General features: G+C 48.4%; 1 protein-coding gene across 1 annotated transcript; it reads left to right on the top strand.

The window, feature by feature from the left end:
* The first annotated feature begins 3,787 nt into the window (after positions 1–3,787).
* Positions 3,788–8,379, top strand: LOC309438041 (uncharacterized protein). Its single transcript, XM_082048949.1, has 5 exons — positions 3,788–3,872; positions 4,454–4,540; positions 5,168–5,294; positions 5,928–6,035; positions 6,541–8,379. Exons 3-5 carry the CDS (start codon positions 5,168–5,170, stop codon positions 7,917–7,919), a joined length of 1,614 nt encoding a protein of 537 aa, XP_081905075.1. The 5' UTR covers positions 3,788–3,872; positions 4,454–4,540; the 3' UTR covers positions 7,920–8,379.
* The last annotated feature ends 7,525 nt before the right edge of the window (positions 8,380–15,904 follow it).

Below are 15,904 nucleotides of genomic sequence, written 5' to 3'. Positions count from 1 at the left end.
TATAGCTACAACACAGAAACAACCTGTGGCTATTGGGGACAGTATGATGAGGTTGCTAGCAAACTGATATACCGACTGTTATATACCAATTGTTCCTCTGATCAAGAAAAGCAGGGAATGAATTTAAGTTTCAATAGGCCATGATCCTTTTGTCATATATGTACCATTTGTGAAATTTAATTTTGATTTTTTATTTGTAATCTATGTCTTTATAAATTGCACTAGCTGGTTTTCTTAACAGCACAGCTTTTGGCATTCATAAATGTAAAATGTAAATTGCTGCAGAACCTGCAAGTCTTTAACATCAGGTCATAGGCCATACTTGTATTTGGTCTGATCTTACATACTTGCAAAGTATTTGTTGATGGTTCTGGGAAGTCTCATAAAGCTGTAGTGGTTTGGTGTGAAGATAACAATTGGCATCATTCTGTAAAAATTATTGAAGGTTCAACCCAATTAGCAGAACTTGGCACAGCTTTACATTATTTAGAGCTTTTTAAAGGAGTAACCTCTAAATTTGATTTGTGATTCTGAGTAAGTAGTCAAGGTCCAATGCACGTATCTGCTTCTGAACTGTGTTTTTTGTTTTGGTTTTGTTCTTTTTTAAAACAAAAAGGGGGGAGAAGTAGGGAAAACACCACAAAACCAATTGTCAAAAGCATTGTATGTGATGAAATACTTTGCAAGTATGACCCAAAACCATGCTAAATCAGAAAGAACCTACATTAGTTATGGCCAAATCACTAGTTAATGGTCAATGGAAAAGGCTACATCAATTGATAACCTGGGGGAAAGGCTCTGCTTGTGTCTTTACAGATCAAGGGCCGCAATGGTTGCTGGCACGAAACGTGAAACCTGTGTCATCTTCCTGACAATGATTGTTGCAGCTGCTGTGTTTTGGATGCCTGCACAGACAAAGACTAACATGTGGAGTACTTTAGCCAACATGACTGACCAGGACTCCATATGCCTGGCTATGGCATCTCCGGAAAACCCGTTCCACACATGCTTGGTTGGCATCCCCCTTGATGACTACAGCAGCATCACACAACTGTTTCAAGTAGTGGTCGATGCAAAGGCATTGCAACCAACTGTAATAATACTACCATGGCACTTTGGATTAACTGTCTCCCGGAAATAGACATTGAACCACAGGAACTGGAATTGCTGGGATCTATGCCCATGGATGCTTGTATCCAGCTGGTTTGTGAAAAGTGCCAGGACAATATGCTAAAGCATGAATGGATAAAACTGCAAAATGTTAATGCTGCCACTGGTGACTATAGAAATGAAACTCGATGGTGTAATGCCTCACAGAAGAATACAAGGAATGTCATTGATAATGTGGGACAGCGACCCCAAAACCTCCTGTATGGTGTATTCTTGATCTGTGGAGATAGAGCCTGACCAGGAATTCCTTCTAATGCTGTTGGAGGACTGTGTATTTTGGGACTATTAACTCTCTTAACGCCCAATGTATCTATGATAATAGATCACAGAAGAGCAAGAAAGAAAAAAAAAAAAAAAACCCACAAAAAAACCCCCACTTTTTGCATGTATATGAGTCAAAATGTGATGATAATGTAGATTTTTGGGGATCAAGGTTAAGGGTTTTAGGATCTCTCGTATCTGGTGTTGGCACAGCTAAAAGCTTTAAATATTTTAGAAAATTAGGATGCTGGCTAGTTAAGCAAACTAACAGAATTTAAAAGGCTTTAAGTGGACTTTTGTTAGATGTAGATTCTGTAAGACATGCCACACGGCAGAGTAGAGCTGCGATAGACTTTTTGTTATTAGCTCAAGGACATGGGTGTGAAAAATTTTGATGAGATTTGTTAAATAAATTGCTTAGTGATTGAGGGTTTTTAGGATGGTTGTTATCAGTAGTGAAAACAGGACTGATCATTTTGATGATTGTTGTGGTTGTGTTACTAATGTTGCCATGCATGATTTCTCTGCTGCAAAGGGCCCTGCAGCAGACAATGAGGGCAGCATTTTTAGCATAAATAAAAAAAGGGGGAATTGTGGGAAACTTCAGCGGGTCTGCGGAGTCCTTGACAGAAAATATGGGGGTAGAAATCAGCCTTGAAGATATTAAGGTTTACCCTTGAGAAGGAAGGGAGTAAAGGAGTATCCGGAGGTACGGACTTGTACCCGTGAGAAAGGAGAGATATACCCGTGAGACAGAAGGGGATAGAAGAATAACAAGGATGATAGCAAAATTAACCAATGAGATATTAGTGTTGTAATTTGTGACCAATGGTGGAGGGACACATGAACTGGTAGAATTGTATAAAAATGCACTTGTAGCAATAAATTACACCTATTACTTTCATCTTGAAAGAACTTGGTCCATGTCGTTTGTCCGTCTCAACCGCGACAATAAGGATGCATCCTAAGGGGGAGCAAGGTGGTATTTTAGCAGTGGAACCAGTTCCCATTTTGTGATTATCACCCCAAACAAAATTCTTTTGGTACCAAATACATATATATGCAAACTAAAATACTGAGCTCAGATATGCAACCAAACACCGAGTTCAAATATGCAGATAGATCACAGTTACACTAAATCAAGACAATATCTCGATTTTAGCATTGCACCTTTGGGCCACTCACAGCTCAGCCAGGTGGAGGCACCGCTGGGTCTCCTGACAAAACAGGTCAGGGCGGCTGGAGCCCCATGGGCACCCGCCCCCGCTGCCCTAGCAAGCTGGGCTGGGCAAGGCTTTGATTAGCGTTATACTTCAAGTTTCTATCCTCCGGCCACTTTTCCCATTCATCTCACTGACACAGCAGCCACCATCGATCATAATATGTCACAAGATCTTCCTTCCTCATATTTCCATGTGCTTTCCTACGTTTTAAAACACCTCCCAATACCGATTTCTTAGGAACACGACTGAAAACAGTCGTTTCCGACCCCATCTCATAAGTAAAAACCATGAGAAGAGGGAGGGAGGGGGGAAGCACAGGGCTGCTTGCAGCGCGAGTGGGAAAAGTGGGGAGAAGGTTTTGCGGAGTAATTACACCACAAGGAAACAATTCTAACAACAACCAGTAATACAATTAACTCACATTCCTGACAAGCGGCTTGATTTTCAGAGAGGCAATACACAGAAGCACGTAATATGTACTGTAAAACACACAGGTAACACATTGACAGCAAACATTAGCATTGTCTACTGCTAATTTCATCACCAGTGCGTCCTTAGCTTCTAAGTTTTCAACCTGCTTATTGATGGCTTCTTGAAGAGGGTCAATAAATTGCATGTAATTCTCATTGGGATCCTGATTAATACTTGTAAATGATTTGGCTGATTTGTCGGTTTCTGGCACCTTTATCATAGCTTCATATGCAAAGTCCGTTTACTGCCTCAGGATTTCAGAAACCAATCGTGCCTGTAATTGTGGTGTGTCAATTAGTGTCTCTTCCAAGAGCTGGGGGATGCCTTTCAACAAATCCCCATCTTTCTGTCCTAAATGATCTACAGCTGTTGCATTGCATAGGTCTAATTTTGCTGACCTGGGAGGGGGAGATGGGACCCGTCCGAGTAGACAAGGCAAAGGAATGTTTGCCAACAGCCACCCGGCCTGTCCCCACCAGCCGGCGTGTCCCGCCGTGTCTCGGTGCCCCCGAGCCCAGGACTCCATTTGCAGGGGACCCGTGTGGCCAGGGGGGGCGGGCAGGGCCAGGGGCCGCAAGGACACAGCGGTGCTCCCGGTGCCCGCCCCCCCGAGCCGAGCGGGGCGGAGCGGCAGGACTACACCTCCCGTGCTGCCCCGGCGGCGGGCGGCCCTCCCGGGCGGACGCTGCCGGCGGCTCCCGGCGCCGCCTTTGTCCGTGCGGGGCTGGCGGCGCGGCCCCGGCGCAGGTAGGGGCGGCGGGCGGCGGGCCCGCGGCACGGGGATGGGCGCTGCTGGCCCGCGGGGTCCCGGCGGAGGGGACCCCGGCCCCGACGGCCTCTCCCGTGCTCTCCCCTCCGCCGGCCGCCCCCCAGCCCTGCCGGACCCCCCCGCACTCCCCTTAGGGCCCGGCTCCCCCCGGCGCTCCGGCCTTTCCCCGGCTCGCCCCGTGGCCCCCGTGCAACGCGGACACGCTGCTCCGTGTCCCAGCCGCCCGGGCCCCCCTGGATCCGGCCCTGGCGGCCCCGGCGCTGGGAAGGGCTGGGCTGGGGCCGGGCCGGGTGCTCAGACCCCCAGGACACCCCGCACATGTTCCTGCTGCCCTTGTGGGGCACCGGAGGAAGATTTGGGTACTCGGGAGCTTCCAAAACCCCCTTTTTCTCGTGGCTCTTTCTTGCCTTTACTGCAAGATGGCCGGGTCGGTGGGCAAAGGTCTTTGGGTCGGTCCTTTTCCCAGTAGCTGTGAAGGCTCGGGGTGCAGGGAAGGCAGCTGTGGGCAGGTGAGTGAACTTGTGCCCCTGATTTCTTCATGAAATTCTTGTGCTTACAGGGACCATCTGTCCTTGCTGCCCCTGGACGGGCCTCCATCTCCGCACCAAGAGCAGTGACGTGCCGGGCTCCAGGCTGCTGCGGCAAGGTGGGGGTCAGGCACGGCACTGGCTCTGGGGACACCATGTGCTGGGATTGCCGTGGTTGGTTCCATGGTGCAGCAGTGGCAAAACACCCATGGGACCCACTGGGTTGGGAGTCCGGTTGGTACAGGAGGTGTGGGCAAGATGTGTTTTGAGACCTGGTGTGGTGCAGGGTGCTCCCGTTCCTGCCCGCTGAGCCGCACCATGGGCAGGGTGTCACTGTGCTGTGACCGGTCCTGGTGGGTGATCTGGTTTGTGAGATGGGTTTGGGACAGGGGACAGTCCCCACTGCTCTGGCATGGGTCCCTAATCTGGCACGAGCAGGGGAAACCTGCCTGTAAGCCTGCCAGCCCTGCCCCTCTGCTGGCACAGCTGGTGGGGTGTCCCCAACCCAGGGACCTGCTGAGAAAGCCCCTTCTGCTGCGGTGACCCTGTTGTGTCACATGGCTGTGCCAACACCGCCCCCCTGCCCTCGCCCTTCCCTTGCACAGGAGGCTCGTAGCTCTCCCAGCGCTGCTCTCACGTTGCTCCCAGTGCCAGTGGGGCCCTACCCGGTATTGGCAGGATTTTGGCAGAGGTGTTTAGCAACCATGCGGTGGGGTGTGCTGAGCCGGGTGTGCTTCTTGCTGCAGATGTCGGTGACGTTTGAGGACGTGGCGCTCTACTTCTCCCCCGAGGAGTGGGCAAAGCTGTCGGGCTGTCAGCGGCAGCTCTACCGGGAGGTGATGCTGGAGAACTACCAGATGGTCGCCTTGCTGGGTGAGGACACGCTCTGGTGATGTTGGGCTGGGGTCAAGTAAGAATTCATCTCTTTAAGTGAGCTGGAGCCATTGAAAGGGCTGTCCAAGAGTTGACATGGTGGTTGCAATTGCAGGTTTGACCCTGCCAGGCAGCCTCCTGTGGAGAGTGTTCCTGAGAGAAAATGGGATGGGGTGGAATAGCCCATTTGAGATGGAAGTGACTTACAGTGCTCATCTAGTCCAACTGTGTGACCACTTCAGGGCTGACCACAAGCTGCAGCATCTTGTTAAGGGCGTTGTCCAAATGCCTCTCAAACAGGGAGAGGCTTGGGGCATCGACTGCCTCTCCAGGCAGCCTGTTCCTGGGTTTGACCACCCCCTCAGTACAGAAATGCTTCTTCATGTCCAGTCTAAACCTCCCAGGCGCAGCTTTGAGCTGTTCCCAGGTGTCCTGTGTGCAGGAGAGTGGCCGAGGTGACGGGGGCGAGGCGAGAGGAGGCTGTAGGTGCAGGGATGTGGGGGCTGAAGCCGCAGCCTGGCAGGGACAGGAGAGAGGAGCGGGGTGGGGGGGATGCTGGGGCTGTGGGTGCGGGGGCCGGTGCTGCTGTCCCGGCAGTGCGGGAGAGGGGGCCTCTCTCTGTGCCCCGGACAGGCTGGACCAACATTAAACCAGAGATCATCTGCAAGATAGAGCGAGAAGAGACACCGTGTGTGCCAGAGCCCCCTCGGGAGCAGCAGAGGCACCAGACACCTGTGCCAGGTGGGTACCCAGGGTCAGGGGGGGTTCAGGTTGCACTGTCCCCTTGCCCCGGTGTTGCTTTTTCCATGCAAGACACGGAACCTGACACACCAATGTGATGTTCACAGAGTTCGTTTTACTGTCTTACCGGGCTAGCTTTATAGCAAAGCTGCCCTGTCCACGCGCCTTACAACAATGTGATTGGTTGTAACTTGTGCTATACAATAACGTGATAGGCTGCATGTACTTTCCAGGCGCTCTGCACGTGTGTGTCCGGCGATTGCTCACTCATTGTTACCTTCTAATGGTGCTCCTTTAGTTTCTTTTGTCTCTGGATTCACCTCCCAGCCAGGCTGGTGACAACCTCATCCCCCCGGAGCAGGGTGGGGGCTCTGCCACTACACCCCGGGTGATCCATGCAACTGGAAGGGTGGGGGGCTGGCAGGGTGCCCTTGCTGCTCCCCATGGGGAGGTGTCCAACATGCCCATGATGTCGGTGGCAGTGACCCCGATTTCTCCTCCCCAGCAGCTGTTGGCCCCGGGACCCAGAGGGAGGTCAAGGCAGTCAGGAGCTTTGTCCAGAGGCAGCACCTGCTGAGTCACCAGCACATTCACAGTGGGGAGAAGCCCTTCAGCTGCACTGACTGTGGCAAGAGCTTCAGCACCAAGAGCTATCTCATCATCCACCAGCGCATCCACACTGGGGAGAAGCCCTTTGCCTGCACCGACTGCAGTAAGAGCTTCAGAGAGAAGAGCAGCCTCTTGAGTCACCAGCGCATCCACACTGGGGAGAAGCCCTTCAGATGCACCGAGTGCAGTAATAGCTTCAGACACAAGAGCCACCTGCTGAGTCACCAGCGCATCCACACTGGGGAGAAGCCCTTCACCTGCACCGAGTGCAGTAAGAGCTTCAGACACAAGAGCAACCTGCTGAGTCACCAGCGCATCCACACCGGGCAGAAGCCCTTCGCCTGTACCAACTGTGGCAAGAGCTTCACAGTAAAGCAGACACTCGTTATCCACCAGCGCATCCACACAGGGGAGAAGCCCTTCACCTGCACCCAGTGCGGTAAGAGCTTCAGCCACAAGAACAGCCTCCTGATTCACCAGCACATCCACACCGGGGAGAAGCCCTTCACCTGCACTGACTGTGGCAAAAGCTTCATTGAGAAGAAGACCCTCATCATCCACCAGCGCATCCACACTGGGGAGAAGCCCTTCACCTGCACTGACTGTGGCAAGTGCTTCAGTGGGAAGAAGACACTCAACAACCACCAGCGCATCCACACCAGGGAGAAGCCACTCACCTGCACCAAGTGCGGTAACAGCTTCAGCCAGAACAGCAACCTGCTGAGACACCAGCGCATCCACACTGGGGAGAAGCCCTTCACCTGCACTGACTGTGGCAAGAGCTTCACAGTAAAACAGTACCTCATCATCCACCAGCGCATCCACACGGGGGAGAAGCCCTTCACCTGCACCCAGTGCGGTAAGAGCTTCAGCCACAAGAGCAGCCTGCTTGGGCACCAGCGCATCCACACCGGGGAGAAGCCCTTCAGCTGCACCCAGTGCGGTAAGAGCTTTAGGCAGAAGAGCAACCTGCTTGGGCACAAGCACATCCACACCGAGGAGAAGCCCTTGAGCTGCACTGACTGTGGCAAGAGCTTTAGGCAGAAGTGGAAGCTGTTGAGACACCAGTGTGTGCACAAGGGCCCAGGGCTTGTGCCAGAGGGTGTCCAGCAGAAGAGGGAGGGTCCTTCCCCAGCAGGGGGGCCGGCAGAGGCCAAGCCCTTCCAGTGCGGTGTCTGCGAGAAGCGGTTTTGGAAGGAGAGGCTCATGCTGGCTCACCAGCGCACCCACGGCACCCCCAGCCTGCATCCGCCTCCGCAGCCCGGCACCCCCTGAATCTGCTGCTGAGGGGCCCGTGGGGTCTGGGGGCTGCTGCAGGGGTGGCTGTGGGGGGATGTCCTGGTTTTGTTTGGGACAGAGTCAATGTTTTTCTGAGTAGCTGGTTTAGTGCTGTGTTTTGGAATGAAAATGAGAAGAATGTTTCTAATACACGAATGTTTTGTTTGATGCTGAGCAGTCAAGGACTTTTCATCTTCTGGTGCCCTGCCAGCTGGGAGGGGGCACAGCCGGGACAGCTGCCCCAAAGTGGCCACAGGGCTGTTCCTTACCATCTGATGTCATGGTCAGTACAGAAACTGGGGGCAGTGGGCCTGGGGCACCACAGCTCAGGGACGGGCTGGGCATCAGTCCACGTGTGGTGAGCAATTGTGTTGTGTATCACTTGTTTTGTATATTCTTACATCATTTGCATTCTCATCATTCTTTTCCTCTTCTGTACTATTAAACTGTCTTTATTTCAACCCACGGCTGTTACTCAGATCACTGGATGAGCCCAATTTGTGTTTTGTATCAGTCATTTAGCTTCAAGAAATATGTTTCAAATGGAATGAATCACTTAGAAGTATAAGCTCTCCAACATCTTTGCCAAGTCTTGGGAAACGGGAGAGGTGCCCGAGCATTGGAGGAAAGCAAATGTCACTCCAGTCTTCAGAAAGGGCAAGAAAGAGGACCCAGGTAATTATAGACCGGTCAGCCTCACCTCTGTCCCTGGGAAAGTAATGGAACAGCTTATCCTTGGTGCCATCTCAAGGCATATCAAGGATAAGAGGGTTATTAGGGGCAGTCAGCATGGCTTTACCAAGGGTAAGTCACGCTTGACCAACCTCATAGGCTTTTATGAGAATGTAACAAGGTGGATGGATGATAGCAGAGCGGTGGATGTGGTCTACCTTGACTTCAGTAAAGCCTTTGACACAGTCTCCCACAGCATCCTCACAGCTAAACTGAGGATGTGTGGTCTAGACAATAGAGTAGTGAGGTGGGTTGCAAACTGGCTTAAGGAGAGAAGCCAGAGAGTGGTAGTCAATGGTGCGGAGTCTAGTTGGAGGCCAGTATCTAGTGGAGTGCCTCAGGGGGCAGTACTGGGGCCAATATTATTCAATATATTCATTAACGGTTTAGACGAGGGAATAGAGTGTACAATCAGCAAGTTTGCTGATGACACTAAGCTGGGAGGAGTGGCTGACACGCCAGAGGCTGTGCTGCCATCCAGCGGGACCTGGACAGGCTGGAGAGTTGGGCGGGGAATAACCTAATGAAATTTAACAAGGGCAAGTGTAGAGTCCTGCAGCTGGGCAGGAACAACCCCAGGTTCCAGTATAGGTTGGGAAATTACATATTAGAGAGCAGTGTAGGGGAAAGGGACCTGGGAGTCCTGGTGGACAACAGGATGACCACGAGCCAGCACTGTGCCCTTGTGGCCAGGAAGGCCAATGGCATCCTGGGGTGTGTTAGAAATGGGGTGGTTAGTAGATCGAGAGAAGTTCTCCTTCCCCTCTACTCTGCCCTGGTGAGACCACATCTGGAATATTGTGTCCAGTTCTGGGCCCCTCAGTTCAAGACGGACAGGGAACTGCTGGAGAGGGTCCAGCGTAGGGCAACAAAGATGATTAAGGGCGTGGAGCACCTCCCTTATGAGGAAAGGCTGAGGGAGGTGGGTATGTTTAGTTTGGAGAGGAGGAGACTGAGGGGTGACCTTATTAATGTTTATAAATATATAAAGGGTTAGTGCCACGAGGATGGAGCCAGGCTATTCTCGGTGGCAAACAATGATAGGACAAGGGGTAATGGGGTCAAGCTGGAACACAAGAGGTTCCACTTAAATTTGAGAAAAAACTTCTTCTCAGTAAGGGTGACAGAGCCTGGAACAGGCTACCCAGAGAGGCTGTGGAATCTCCTTCTCTGGAGACATTCAAAACCCGCCTGGACATGTTCCTGTGCGACCTCACCTGGGTGTTCCTGCTCCAGCAGGGGGATTGGACTAGATGATCTTTTGAGGTCCCTTCCAATCCCAAACATACTGTGATACTCTAATACTGTGACCAACTAGTGTAGGAACTGGTTCAGCATGACCATGAGGTTCCAAGTAGAGTAGCAAAAGAGCTGTGCATGCCCAGGACTTGAGTTCATTGAAAGGACAATGTGATGAAGACTCCTTACTTCCTCCCATAACCCTCGAAAGACCACCAACTCACTGCTCTGTGCAGGTGCTAGAGACATCTGCATATGGTTAGTGGTTCCAAGAAATGTAATACATATGTAAAGCACTTCCCAGATATGTAATGAATATGTTTGATCTGTGCGAGGGTGAAAAAACATGGACTCCACACAATCCAATATGAATTCAAGCAAAGCCATTTATTACAGAAACAAGCCTCCTTATATAGGCAGTTCTTTCCTGATCACACGTCCACGCTCCACGCGTGCATTAGCTGATTGGTTATTGTCCGTGTTCACGAGCCGTCCACCGCCTGAGTCTCACTGCTAATAGGTCTGTTGATTTACATCGTGTTTTCAGCTTTCCAAGGTGGCCTTGAAATTCTTTTGAGCCTGACTAGTTTAATAACAAATCTCCATCTAATAGAAACCTATCCACGCATTAACTTCAAGAAAAATCCCTCAAATCTCCCACAACTCCCCCTTTTTGTTCTTGAACCAGCCAGGCCTTGTTTACAACACGCTGAATCATCTTTGAAATACACTGCAACATACAATCACATCATTAACAACATAATTACGATTCCATATAATGCAGTTGAGCCTTACTTAATAAGATCAAACAACTACGCACCTATTCCCAGGCTTTTAAATCATTTGTCAAACCCTAACTCTACTATGACAATCTTAGTAACGTGCTAACGTGCTGTTTTAGTTTGCCTAAAGTACTATGAATAGATTCCGAAGGATCAGACAAGTGAATACAACACATTCTCTCAAATTCTTCACAACCGTGACCTACTGTTAAAAGTAAGAGATCTATAACTGCATGATTTTGTAGAGTAGTATGCCTAATAGCATCAGCATCTCCTATTAATTGAGTTAGCATCTCAGAAGTTAGATTAGCCTGTTTAAAAGACCAATAGCTTAACTTTGATATGTGTCCTAAAGCTTGGCCAGCTGCTAGACTAGGGAGAAAGAGTGCAGTAGATACTATGGTAGGAACATCCCATAATCTTACCTCATTTTTGCATTGACTATCTCAGTGTAATATCGCCCTTTTGGCTCTCCTGATGTTTGCTCATATTGCCATTCTCCACAGAAGGTACACTACCTGCTTGCTCATAGACTTCTAGACCACCAGGTCTGTGAGCATCTATAACACTGAATTAGGATCCAGGGTTTACATCTGAAACAGTCCTCACAACTTGTCTCCCTCCTGTCCATCTGCTTCCGTTGAATCTTTGTTGTCTTTATTCAGCCATGGCTTGACCCATTTCATGGGAATCCACTTCGATCCTTGGCCTGTAATGACACAAGCATAACCTTTTCCACAAGTTATTAATTGATGTGGCCTTTTCCATTGACCACTAACTAGTGATTTGACCATAAGTAATGTAGGTTCTTTCTGATTTAGCATGGTTTTGGGTCATACTTGCAAAGTGTTTCATCACATACAGTGCTTTTGACAATTGGTTTTGTGGTGTTTCCCCTACTTCTCCTCCTTTTTGGTTTGTTTGTTTTTTTTTTTTTAAACATAAAAACAAGCAAACAAGTTCGGAATAAGATACGTGTGTTGGACCTTGGCTACGTACTCAAAATCACAAATCAAATTTAGACGTTCCTCCTTAAACAGCTCTAAGTAATGTAAAGCTGCACCAAGTTCTGCTAATTGGGTTGAACCTTCAATAATTTTTACAGAATGATGCCAATCGTTATCTTCACGTCAGACCACTACAGCTTTATGAGACTGCCCAGAACCACCAACAAAAACTGTGCAAGTATGTAGGATCAGACCAGATACAAGTATGGTCTGTGACCTGATGTTAAAGACTTGCAGGTTCTGCATCAATTTACATTTAGGCATGCCAAAAGCTGCGCTGTTAAGAAAACCAGCTAGTGCAATTTACAAGGACATAGATTGCAAATAAAAAAAAAAAAAAAACAGAATTAAATTTCACAAATGGCACATATATGACAAAAGGATCATGGCCTATTAAGACTTAAATTCATTCCTACATTTTCTTGATCAGAGTAACAATCGGTATATCAGTCTGTTAGCATTCTCATCATACTGTCCCACAATAGCCACAGGTTGTTTCTGTGTTGTAGCTATAAAAAGACAAATCTGCAAGTCCAATTGAATACAGTTAGCTTGTAAGGTTGTCATAAATTTATTCATCCAAGTTTCTAACTCCATTTTGGCCATCATATTTATTGGATATTGTTTTCTCTTACCGGACCAAAGTCCTGTTTCAGTTCTATCAGTGTAGTGTTCGCTTCCAAAATTTCCTTGGAAGTTTCTCACTTGCAGCAAGCAGATCTGCACCATCCAAGCAGATCCATCTCAAACAACGGCATTTCTTTCATTCTCTCCCATGACCTCAAAAACAATCACGGTGAATTTACTAAGAAGTCTCTTACAACCAGTTACCACAGAATAAGTCTATTAATAAATTTTTACTTTAATTTCCCATTTTCATTAGAACTACGGATCTGCTGGGGATGCCTTTAAATTTCACCCCCAGGCTTCTCCATTTAGTATTACAACATCGCTGCAGAGAGAACCCCCCCCTTTCACCGCTTTAAAAGAGGGCAGCCAGGCTTTTCCATTTGCTTTTCTTTCTCTTCTTGCTGCAGTTCAGATGTACCAAGGCCACGCAGCCGGTGTAATCGCTGGTATGAAGTAGGAGGCTCTGGCAAACTCCTCAGTTACAATGAGCCGAGTTTATCTTGCAGCTCGACACAGGCCTGGGATATTTTGCTTTTTTGTTTTCCCATTTCATTCCAACCATAATACACTTTATATGCAATTCCAAGTAGCTCAGCAATAGTTACATTCCTTAGCTTCATTTACCTTTTAAAATTTATAGATGTCAAAAGCCAGCATATTAAACGTCAATCCATTATTCCACTCTCCTAAATCCAAATCAGTTCATATTCTAGCAACTTTTAAATACAACCTCATCCAAGTTCACATCCATCGTAGCATTTAGTTTTCTTTCCCATACCTCCAACTAGCACATAAATTCAATGCAAATCAATGTTTAACAACTTAAATTCTTTTCTGGTCTCAAAATTATTAGATAACAATATGAGCAATAACTCTGTTGTATAAGGATGCATCCTAAGGGGGAGCAAGGTGGTATTTTAGCAGTGGAACCAGTTCCCATTTTGTGATTATCACCCCAAACAAAATTCTTTTGGTACCAAATACATATATATGCAAACTAAAATACTGAGCTCAGGTATGCAACCAAACACCAAGTTCAAATATGCAGATAGATCACAGTTACACTAAATCAAGACAATATCTCGATTTTAGCATTGCACCTTTGGGCCGCTCACTGCTCAGCCAGGTGGAGGCACCGCTGGGTCTCCTGACAAAACAGGTCAGTGCGGCTGGAGCCCCATCGGCACCCGCCCCCGCTGCCCTAGCAAGCTGGGCTGGGCAAGGCTTTGATTAGCGTCTCATCTGGGGCGCTGCAACTGTTATCCCAAAAAAAGAGTTCTTTACCTACTGTGCATACAAAAGAGCCAAGTTTAGTACACCGAGATGAGACCCAGCCTATCACAGAGCTGCGCAAGTCTGAATGCCGGAATAAAGCTAGAAAGAAAAATAACAGCTACTACACACAAAATCTTATCATCACATTCACGCAGTAAAGAACTAAATTACTCATGATCTTCTGTATTATCACAAAATGCACATTTGAAGTCCATGGATTCTCATTTAGCAGTCTGTGAAATCACCATACCACACAACAAAGACCTACTAGAACTGCAACATGCTTAGACAGACACCCACAAAGAAAACAGGTTAATGAGGAAAGTATCTTGCAGACTTCAGCAAGTTTCCTGTGACCTGTGTGTTATCAGTTAATTCTCTCTCAGCTTGCTGAAGTTCAAACCGTCCCACCTGTGAAACTGCCTGTAATGATCTAACGATCTCTGGTAGAGATTTATTTTGTCCTGCTCTTCTCGCCTTAAAACCAACATGAATTGAAACACAGTGTTATACTTCAAGGTTCTATCCTCCAGCCACTTTTCCCATTCATCTCACTGACACAGCAGCCACCATCGATCATAACATTTCACAAGATCTTACTTCCTCGTATTTCCAAGTGCTTTTTTATGTCTCAAAACACCTAGCAATACCGCTTTCTTAGGAACACGACTGAAGACAGTCGTTTCTGACCCCATCTCATAAGTAAAAACCGAGGGGGAAGCACAGGGCTGCCTGCAGCGCGAGTGGGAAAAGTGGGGAGAAGGTTTTGCGGAGTAATTACACCATGTCACGGAGGCACCCCAAGGTTAATTTAAGGGACAACAGAGTCCAAAACAACTTTTATCAAACCGGTGAGAAACAGGGTTTTAGCACTCCAAAAGTGACTTAAATAAAGGTTCGGATATTAGTTGAGGAAAATTATTAAGAGGCAGCAACTAATACAGCAGGCGGTCCACAGTGTGCATGCACATGGCTTCACCAAAACAATGCCAAAGCCGTCCCTGAGTCCCGGAGAAGTACACACTTGCCTAAACACGGTGCGGGATTATTTTTGAAGAGATACATGTACGCGTAGTGAGTACGGGAAGTGTACACTCGCGATTCCGCGAGGGTAGATTTATAATACACCCACAATCCTGCGAGGGTTAATTTACTTACACGTGCAAGTGTGCACGGAATCCTACACGTGCTTATGTGGAAGCACGGGAGGAAAATACACTCGCGATTGTGCGAGGGGCTCTCGGTGGCCACTCGCGATTGTGCAAGGAAATAATTTATACACGTGCTCGTATTGGGCACAGAAAGTTACGCGTGCAAATGTACACGGAAGGAAAATACACTCGCGATTGTGCGAGGAAATAATTTAAAGTACACGTGCAAATGTGCATGGAAAATACATGTGCAAATGTGCACGAAAAGTATAAATATACTCGCAATTCCGTGAGAAGTTTTACTCACACCCGTGGCGGCGAGGCAAGCGGAGTCTCCATCCCAGGGAGGGGGGCTCTCAGCGGCAGCATCTTGCTCGTGCTCCGAGGGACCCACGACAATGGGCGGAGTCTCGACGAGAGTCCCGTTTTTATACTGGCTGATCAGATCTGACTGTGGGCACTCTAGAAGCTTCTCTGCACCCCACACTGGTGTGGGTGCCCCTGAAGCTTCCAAACATCCCCCACACTGGCTGTGAGTGCCCCGCGGCTCACTGGCTCCTTGGCACTCCCTTCTCCTAATGGCCCTGGCCAGGGTGCTCTGGGGCCAAACAAAAGAAGCTGTTGGCCTCAAACAGCAGAGAAAGAGGGAGACCTGCCTACTCCTTCCAAACTGAAGAAAGGAGGAGGAGAGAGGGGGCAGAGATGGAGGAGAGAGGGGGCAGAGATGGGGGAGAGAGGGGGGTTGCATTCTGCCACACACGACAAAGAAACAATTCTAACAACAACCAGTAAAACAATTAACTCACATTCCTGACAAGCGGCTTGATTTTCAGAGAGGCAATACACAGAAACACGTAATATGTACTGCAACACCCGCAGATAACACGTTGACAGCAAACATTAGCATTCTCTACTGCTAATTTCAACGCCAGCGTGTCCTTAGCTTCTAAGTTTTCAACCTGCTTATTGATGGCTTCTTGAAGAGGATCAATAAATTGCTTGTAATTCTCATTGGGATCCTGATTAATAGTTGTAAATGATTTGGCTGCTTTGTCGGTTTCAGGCACCTTTATCACAGCTTGATACGCAAGGTCTGTTGGCTGCCTCAGAATTTCAGAAACCAATCCTGCCTGTAATTGTGGTGTGTCAATTAGTGTCTCTTCCAA

This window comes from Streptopelia decaocto (genome assembly GCF_964273445.1).
Source record: "Streptopelia decaocto genome assembly, chromosome: 1".
Lineage (NCBI taxonomy): Eukaryota > Metazoa > Chordata > Aves > Columbiformes > Columbidae > Streptopelia > Streptopelia decaocto.
The sequence above is the reverse complement of the archived record's forward strand: the minus strand, read 5'-3'. Positions and strand labels throughout refer to the sequence as shown.

Coding starts and splice junctions, on each gene's coding strand:
- LOC309438041 (XM_082048949.1), top strand. CDS start 5,168: ATGTCGGTGACGTTTGAGGACGTGGCGCTCTACTTCTCCCCCGAGGAG. Junction 5,295..5,927: donor CCAGATGGTCGCCTTGCTGG/GTGAGGACACGC, acceptor TGCCCCGGACAG/GCTGGACCAACATTAAACCA. Junction 6,036..6,540: donor GCACCAGACACCTGTGCCAG/GTGGGTACCCAG, acceptor TCTCCTCCCCAG/CAGCTGTTGGCCCCGGGACC.